The sequence below is a fragment of the Halyomorpha halys genome, unplaced genomic scaffold (assembly GCF_000696795.3).
Source record: "Halyomorpha halys isolate HHAL.00 unplaced genomic scaffold, Hhal_1.1 Scaffold473.1, whole genome shotgun sequence".
Taxonomy (NCBI): Eukaryota; Metazoa; Arthropoda; class Insecta; order Hemiptera; family Pentatomidae; genus Halyomorpha; species Halyomorpha halys.
In genome coordinates this window covers 46,946-56,853 of record NW_027113075.1, presented here as the reverse complement: position 1 = coordinate 56,853, position 9,908 = coordinate 46,946, and the positions used below count along the sequence as shown (strand labels likewise).

The window sequence follows — 9,908 nt, the reverse complement described above, 5'->3', positions numbered from 1 at the left end:
ACCTAAAGGTTCACATCGTGCAACAGATGCAACGAGAATACTAGGCTATTATAGGATGTGACCTATTAATGAAGGGGCGAGCTGGGATAACGAGAAAAGGAGACAGATGGAACATTCGAATTGGGAAAAAGAGGTTTAGGGGCCAACGGGTTCTAGGGGACAAACAGGTGGGCGCGATAAACCAGGCAGGAAATTGGAGGTGAGCGTTAATGGCAGAATGCGGAGACATATTCTTCAGAGAGGAGGAAACACTGGGGGTGACTGGAAGAACGGTTCACGAAATTCCGTTGAAACAGGAGAGGGTGACTTATGTGAAAGAGAGGCGTTACCCACAAGCACTTCGGAAACATATCCGGGAGGAATTGTAGAATTTAAAGGCCCAGGGGATAATTTTCGATGGTATGTCGCCATTCAATAGTCCCTTATGGGCAGTACAGAAAAAATCCGCGCCAGGGGAAGCCGCAGAGAAGTATTGACTGGTAGTGGACTACCGACAACTAAATGACAACACGGTGGATGAGAAGTACTCTATCCCGCGATTCGAGGATATTCTGGACAGGTTGGGTGGCGCGACCGTGTTTAGTACTCTCGATTTGAAGGCTGGTTACCACCAGATAGAAATGCATCCACGGGACCGCTGTAAAACAGCTTTCGCGTTTGAGAGGGGTCATTTTGAGTTCACAAGAATGCCGTTCGGACTCAAAAATGCCCCCATCACATTTCAACGTCTTATGGACGAATTATTAAGAGGCATTGATGCCAAATATATATGGATAACTTGTTGAACTTGAGTAAGACAGAAAGTGACCATGTGAAGCATTTACGGGAAGTGTTGCAAAGGGTTCAGGAGTTCGGGCTGAAACTGTCGCAAGAAAAATCTTGTTTAGGGCAAGAAAATATATCGTTTTTGGGTCATACGATATCCCGACATGGCGTCGTGCCTGATCCGCAGAAGGTCGACGCAATCCAGAGAATGGAGATACCCAGGGATGTTCAAGGGATCCGACGGCTGTTGGGAACGCTGAACTACTATAGGAGGTTTATGCCGGAAATGGCGGAGTATCTAGTCCCTATCAATAACCTACTGAAAAAAGGGAATCGCGTAGTAGTAACACCCGGCATGGAAGACAATATACGGAAATGTATGGAAAAATTGCAAGAAGAACCTGTGTTTGCATTTCCAGATTTCAATGGGCAGTTCACAATCACCACTGATGCCAGCGAATACGCCTTGGGAGCAGTACTCTCTCAGGAAGGAAACGGAGCGGAGAAACCGATAGCTTACGCTAGTCGGCGACTTACGGACGCAGAGACAAGGTACAGCGCATTAGAGAGGGAGTTACTGGGCATAGTGTGGCCGTAGACCATTTTCGTCCCTACGTATTCGGGAGAAAATTTAAGATTCACACAGATCATCGCCCCCTCCAATGGGTGGAAAAATTGAAAGAATCTTCAACCAGGGTTACCCGATGGAAGGAGCTCCTTTCCCAATATAATTTCGAAATAGCCTACAAACCGGGTAAAGAGAGAACGTGGTGGCGGATTGGCTATCGCGCACAATAACCGTGGATGTGATAGAGGATGAACAAGAGGAACCGTCCGGAGATCTGCGTCAATTTTTGCGCGAGTGGACGCCTGGGGAAGACGATAGCCAAAACGTGAGAGGGCGGAGAGACGCGGATAAGGGCCATAGCACGCGCGAAAGGAGCGACCCGAGGGCAGCAGCAGGAACTGATTGCTCGCGTGGCGATCGATCAGTGGAGATGGAGGAAATAGAAGCAATCATAAATGATAAGCCCAAACAAATCATTTGGAAGACAAGGACAACAGGTATGATGAAAATAGAATACAGTAAATACGGGAGAAGCTTTATAACGACTATCTGGTCAACGCCAGGAGTGGGAGAAGAGCAGATATGTAGAGCACTGAAAGATGCGTCGAAGGCGGGATGGATGAATTACCTGTTTGTAGGAAACGCCGTAATTTGGGAAAAAATTAAGCGCCTGTAGCGGACGGAACAATTGGCGGTAGTAGGACCTTCATTCGTTTTACGCTACTAGTCGACACACTACGGGACGTAGAACAACAAAAAGAAGTTACGCTTGCCTACCACCAGGGCAAGACAAACCACAGAGGGCTAGCGGAGACGGTACAGGCACTGTACCCTGCACTGTACACTACCGGGGTATTAAACGTACGGTTCAGGAGGTCATAGGGAACTGTCAAGTGTGTCTGAGGGCTAAATATGATCGTCATCCCCCCAAAGCTATACAGGAAGAAATTCCAACCGCGGGCATGCCGTTAGTCGATTTACAGGTCGACACTTTTACCTGGAGAGGATACCAATGGGTCACGGCCATTGATCTTTTTAGCAAGGTGGCCATGGCACATCTAATCAAGGACAGGTGAGTGGATGCAATACTAGAAGCGCTGCGAACTTGGTTCCAATTCTATGGAATACCGGATCGCATCTCGTCAGACGGCGGTCAGGAGTTCGATAACGCGGCGATCCGGGACGAGATGAAGTCACTCGATGTGGTCTGGCACTTGAGCACCCCGGGGCATCCGAAGAGTAGGGGAGGAATTGAACGTCTACACAACACTTTGAGTGACCACTTGCGGGCCTATCAGTTGGATAATGGACTAGAGCCGGACGACGCGATGAATAGGGCGATTGCAGCATACAATCACTCCATTCATACAGTTACAGGGTTCTCTCCCTTCGAAGTTTTATTTGGAATGCACGGAAGGAGGCGGGATTAAAGAGGTACAGTGGGTGAGGGCGAAACGTTCCATAACGGTCCATCTCTGCGTAAAGTATGGGATAGAGTTAAAAGTAGGCTCGAGAACGAAAAGACTAAACGTGTCGCGCGTCTGAGACGTTACGTGTACAACTGGGATTGGGACGATTGTCTATCGCTATGTGGGTACTAATAGGGGCAAAGAGGTCCAACGTTACGAGGGGCCATTCAGGGTGATTGTGATTAGGGAGCACAATTTGTTTACCACTGAAAGTGTTAATGAACCCAAGAAGCGAAGAACTGTCCATATCGAACAGTTAAAGCTCCCTGTGAGGGGAACCCAATAATGCGTTGAAGTTTTAAGTAGTGAAAGTCAAGAAGTTGTTTTGTGTTTTTTTTCCTATCATTCATAGCAAATTATTAATGAACGGAAATGCGAGTTCGTGTCTAATTTTATTTAGGTTCTTTTGAGGTTTTGTCAGTATTGCGTTATATTGATTTCCGAAGAAATTGTGTAAAAGTTTTTCTTTTCTTATGTAATAGTAGTGTGTAGAGATGATATTTTTTTTTGTATTTTCTATTATGTTATTCTGTGGTAGTATCATTTTATTTATTACTTTATTTTTGTACAAGATTCACAGTGTGAATGAAGAAAATGTATCATAGAAGTTAAGTTTATTCATGTACCGTTTTGTTAATATTATACTGTAGCGAGAGGGAGCAAGCGGTATAGTAAAAGCTCACCAGAGCGCAGCACCTCGAGCCTCACCGAAGCTCTCAAATTTATAAATCACTTCATTTTGTAAAAACACATTGTAATTTTTATATATTAATAATTTCTGTACATAATACTTAGCAATATCTGAAAAATGAATAATAAATGATAACAATGCAATGCACGAACCTATCTCAAGCAGACATGTACCGACCGCTTCTCGGTCACAGCCGCATGGACTAGGCCTATAAATAAGGGACTCTAAATCCCCCAATTCGATCGTAGATCCATATCCTTTCCTGGGTCTAGTCACAGGTGGCGTGTACACTCCTTGAGATAGAGAAGTTCATTGCCAATCTATTCTCGTAAAAGTTGTTATTTCTGTACGCACACCTAAGACGATGGCCTATCTCCTCTCCTTCTTTCCAGCAATCTTAGTCCGTCGCTTCATCTCGGCAACTAAGATTGTAACCTAATCCTTAACGGTTACACTGGTCCGTCCGCTTCATCTCGGCAACCCGTGTAATTTCCCGTCTCTCCCCGGCTCTAGTCCGTCCGCTTCATCTCGGCAACTAGAGCTGCACCTAGCCTTATCAGCTTACTGGTCCGTCCACTTCATCTCGGCAACTAGTAAGCTGGCTCCTATCATGACAGTTCTAGTCCGTCCGCTTCATCTCGGCAACTAGAACTGTTACGCTGCCTCAGAGTCTCTCAACTAGACCTCCTCTACCTGCGTCAGTGTCCAGGGCTCATCCTCTGGCACGGCCGTTCCTAACTTATAATGAATACGCCTTGTCGTGGGCCTTCTGAAAAGAGTAATATCAGGCTGGAGAAATCGCCTAAGACCAGACAACCCCGACAATGCCATAGCGTTTTATTGAGTATTTTGTAATTCTATATTTGTATATTTTTCTTTTTTTTTTAGCTTAAGAAACTTATTTCATAAACTGGAAGGGGGGAGTTATGATAGGATAAGGCACTGTGTCCGCGTTAATACTCCCTACCATTGTAAATAAACATCTAAAATGATTTTAAGGAGCAATTACTCCAGAAATATAATAGTGTTATTTCAGTCTAATTGCATACTGTTACTCTGCCTTGAACCTTGCTTTTTTTTCGTTATAGTTCCGACAACACATAAGTCATATTTATTTCCAAATTTTGCATATTTGTAAAATCGATATTGAATATAAGGAAAAATATTCCGATAATTGTTTATCGAAATATCGATATTTTGATGAAAATGACTAAAGTATTATATAGAGATTATAAAATTGAAATATCAATATTTTATTTTGATAATTACATATTTATTTCGATATTTTGTATTGGTGTAATATCGATATGGTTTATAAGCAACAATATTCCGATATTATTTTATCGAAATATATATATTTTTTTTAATAGGACTAAGAAATTGTATAGAATATTTAAAATTGGAATATCGATATTTTATTTTGATTATTACATATTTATATCGATATTTTACATTATTGAAATATCGATATCGAATATTTGCAATAATATTCCGATATTTTTTAATGGAAATATCGATAATTTGTTTAATAAATATTTTACATATATACATAATCAAATACCTAAGTAATGTGTAGGGATGTAATGTAATCTAAGTAATGTGTTACACAGGTAATGAAATAAATTACTTGTGTCCATTTATCATTAATAGTTTATAATAAATTGTCAACTAATATGCTCTAACGTTTTTTAATCTAAGTTTATCTCTAAACGGACAGCTACTACGGATCTATTTTGTGGAGTGTTTTCTTTAAAATGTTTTTTTTTAAATACGTACTTCCAATATTATTTTAGTGAATGAAGTTTGTTAATACAATTTCGTTTGTTGTATTTATATAAGATATAATTTTATAACATAATATGCTTGTATAAATGCATAGAAAAAAAACAAGAGAAGCTTTATTAATTATTACGCGGAGAGCCGTAGAGAACAAAACGTAAACACTTCGTAGAAAATTAGATAATCCTATTCATAACAGCCTTCTTATTCTTCTCTTCGGAATAAATCTCGTATTGAAACGTAAGTATTACATATTACATACGCCTATGAGGCACTGAGAGCCAAGGTGATGAGGGAGACAGGACTCTATGTTCTGGCGGAAAGCGATCTCCCTAAGCTAATGGAGAGAGAAAACTACTTGCACTACAAGACCTTTGTGTATGGGTGGAAGGAAGCTGTGGGCTCTTCTCATTTCTCCTTGGGAAGGAGAGAAGAAACTACACCAGCAAGGCCTCTGTAGAAGAGCAAGATTAAAATCAGAAATATCAAGTTTTTACAAAAGCAAATTTCATATACAACAAATGAAGGTTTTTGATATCATTTGATGCATAGAATCAAAATTTAATTGTTAGCATAAACAGATTTTTTTTTGCCCTTTGCTGTCTATTAAAGATGTTGATAGATGGCCTCTTAGGTACAAAAGTGAAAATAGGAACAGCTGGATAAATTATAATTAAATTGAAACTAAATAATATGAATTTTTATTTAATTTTACAGTGAATGATTTTAAAGATTTGTTTTCTGTTAGGTAAAAAATTAAAATAATGTTTAGAGTATGGAATTGGTTATAAGAATATAGGAGGTACTGAGAAATCAAGGGAGCCACTCTTCTCCTTCAAGCAACTCAGAAATGAACTCTTGCACCTTCTGAAATGTTGATTTATTATCTGAAGAATATAAATCAGCTAAATAATCTTCACTTCTTATGCAAAAGTATGATCTAATAGGGCTCCTAAAAAAAATATAAATAAAAAAATTATTATATAATTTTCTAAAACTTACAAAATGTACACAGACGTTCCTAAACAGCATATATAAAAAAATAAAATAGAAAAATGAAGAAAACCAAATATTAGGAAGTACAAAATCATGAGCACTAATAACAGTTGAAATTCTTGACATGAGCATAATATTCTGTAACAAGTTGAGTGCTAATGTTGAATATGCTATGCAATTTCAATCAAACTATTTGATTGTTTAAAATAAGACAGTGAATCACATTAGTAAGTCAAGAGGATTTTGTTTTGTATACGCTCAACTTTGTTTTATACTTCACATATGTTGGACCTGAGGTTGTGGAAATTCCATTGTATCTTTGGTGCTAGGAGGACATTCCTCCTTTCCTCTGTTTGTTTTGAACACCATTTTTTACTGAAATAGACATTTCTTATTCCAGACCTGAGAGACATCACGATAGACTACTCATGTAATGACCAATAGTGTCAGCAGTCACCTGATGGATTATGAAGAAATCAAGAGCCAATCGAGAAAAACCCAGGGTATTTATATCGAACATTTAAATTGAAAATTTTATTTTCATTCATTAAAAGGAACATTATAGTTTAGCTGATGGAATAATCAATGATATTAATTGTTTTTAAATCACCCAAAAGTATTATTTTATTTCAAATTTGTCTTTGGTTCTCTTTCTTTAACTTTAATGTTGTGTTTTAACAAGATAGTTGTTTCATTTATATTGTAATATCTTTTTTTATGAGTGAATAGTTATTTTTATATATAAATAATTTTAGTTATGTTTTTAGTTTATGTACCAATGTTAAATATTGTACTATTAAACCTAAAAAGCAAGCTAACCAATTTTCATCAGTAAAATATGCAGTTATAAAAGATATCGTTCAAAGCTATGATGGCGGGGAGTGTCCTTTCAAAATTCTGTTGAATCGCGGCCATATTAAGCAGATTCAAATATTTTAAAAACTTTATTTTAACTTCCCATCATAATTGAAATTACAATACATTTAAGAAAAAATAGAAGTTAAGAATAAGTATTAAAGAAAATTATTCATTGATGAAATTATAGGAAAAAACTCAAAACCGTAGGGCTACAATTGATGTTGAAGGAGAACGAGAGAAGGGTAAGGAAGAAAACTTGGTTTTTTGTTCATTCGTTGCTTAGGCGGGAGACAGATGACATTGCCTAGAACTCAACTTATTAGTCCCATAAATACTAATGCGCAATCGAGCAGAGCGCATCTACCTACAATCCAGAAACCAGGTAACCCAAGAGGTCAGAGTTATCCTGCTGGTAAATATGGTTTAACAAATCCTATGAGACATCATAGCCTAGGAACTATATATCAAGTAAATCAGCAACATTATTCTCAAGGCAGGCTGTGTACTAGTTCCACAGAATATCATGGAGGCTATAGCAGTTGAACCATTCATCAACATTCTCAGCCAAGACTCTCTTATCAAGAGCGATATTCTGCTGAGATTAAAAAAATAACAGCTGACCCTAAGACTTCATTTCAAACCAGCTCCAATGAGCAATCACATCCTGAGACAACAGGAGTATAGCAGGGTTTTAAGCAAGGCTTGTCTAGGACTATTGATGTTGAGGTAGCCAATGATATACTGGCCCAACATTCAAAATTTCCTCCACAAGGCATCAGTCATCAGTTTAGAGCTCCTCTACTGCAGTTATCTTTTCAGATGTCTCCAAGATCGGCAATGTCAACCACCACACCTCGTTGTGACACAGATGCAGATGTGCATACCCATCCTCAGGAAACTTCAACTGTTTCACTAAAACTATTTAAAGCGTCTAGTACACCTACCGAACACGATACTAGTTGCACATTCTCAACAAACTACATTGCAACAACATGAGCAAATGGGATTTCCACAAGTAACAGCGGCGGGCGGCACAGTTACCAGTGCTGAGTTTGTCAATTACAGGGATCACCAATGGTAACAAACTGTGAGACATCCCTCTTTGAATAGAGAAATTGGAATTGGAGATAAAGTGACTCCATTTTCAAATATGCTGTATACTTCGGAGAATAAACAACTACCAACTTGTACCACAAGGGTACAAACTTATTTCATTAGACGCATCGTCACTGTTTACTAATATACACATCCCAACAATAAAAAATATCATTCTAAACAAATGGAACAAACTTGAAACACACAAATATTCCCAAAACACAAGTTATAAAAATACTGTCATTATGTAATGATAGTGGATATTTTCAATTTAATGATAAATTATATTCCAAAATTCGGATGCCCCATGGGATCTCCTATTGCTCCGATTTTAGCAGATTTTTACTTTATTTATTAGATACTACCTAAAATACTGTTCATATACAAATTTTTTGATGATATCATAACCGATATTCCAACTAAGAACAATGAAAAAGAAATAGTTTGGAGGGAATTTCATAACTATGCTTCCAGATTAAATTTTACTATAGAATTTGAAATAGAAAATAAAATATCACTTTTAGACATACTTTTACTAAGAAAATCTAATAAGGAAATAGGAACGAAATGGTGGCAAAAAACTATTCACTCTGGAAGATACATATACTATACCAGCCAATGTCCAAAAAGATACAAAATTAACACAGCTAAAAATTTAATAAACCGGGCGCGAAAATTAACATCCCATAAATACCAAAAAACAATAAAAAACAAAGTTGTAGATCTCCTACCAATGGGTGCCCACATAAACTAGTCTGTCAATTACTCAAACAAACACAAACATTGACACAACCACAACTCCATGAAACCAAGAGCAAAAGATGCTACACAATCCTATATATGCCCACGAAAATATCAAAAACTCTAAAAAATAACAAAGACAAAAACGATTACGCAATTACATACAAAAACACAGCCCCTTTATTTAAACTAAAACCTGACCAATACAGAGATAAGGATAAAATAGAACTACAATATAATACAGTGTATGAAATTCCCTGTGAAGAAAACAGCGGGAAATCCCAGTTTAGTACCTCAGATCAGTATCTCAAAAGAAGGGTGTATCAACACAAATATACTCTATAATAAACAATACCAACAAACCTGACCAAACAAATCTCACTACACATTTTAGACAAACAGGACATAAATTTAAATTTGATGCACCAAAAATCATACAATGGGAAAAAAACAAATTCAAACAAAATTTAAAAGAAATAATCACAATAGAAAAACATAAGAATCAAGATATTAATAAAAAATCAGATGTAAAAAATTTAAATTCATGTAATTATAACCTAATAAATACATAGAGACACGAATAACAACATAAAATAGAAACAGACAAAATATACAGACTAACTACAAAATGGGCGCATCTGACAAACTCAAGATGGTAGCATCATAATGTAGAACACACTGCAGTTGAGAATAATAAATAATGTTTGTGTTAAATTATATTTCGATTGTAATATTTATTAGTCAGAGATTGCACTATGTACTTATAGTTTTGGGACAATTATTTGAAGAGAGTGTATGTTCTAAAAAACTGTGTTTTTAGTGGCATGACTATGCAAACAATAAAGTTGCGAAACGTCGCCAAAAGATGTATTATTACAAAATTGTATTATTGATTAATCCTTAAGACCCACCAAAAAAAAAATGTAAATGAAAAAGTTATCAATAT

The 9,908-nt window shown here is 37.2% G+C and overlaps 1 protein-coding gene across 2 annotated transcripts in view; it reads right to left on the bottom strand.

Moving 5' to 3' along the window:
• Positions 1–5,950: 5,950 nt before the first annotated feature.
• LOC106683224 (cell growth regulator with RING finger domain protein 1) overlaps positions 5,951–9,908 on the bottom strand; it is a 45,107-nt gene continuing 41,149 nt past the window's right edge. For both annotated transcript variants that reach the window (XM_014424564.3, XM_014424565.3), the window contains exon 7: positions 5,951–6,224. In XM_014424564.3, the coding sequence (XP_014280050.1) occupies positions 6,086–6,224 (139 nt within the window). In that variant the 3' untranslated portion in view covers positions 5,951–6,085. The remainder of the gene's footprint in view (positions 6,225–9,908) is intronic.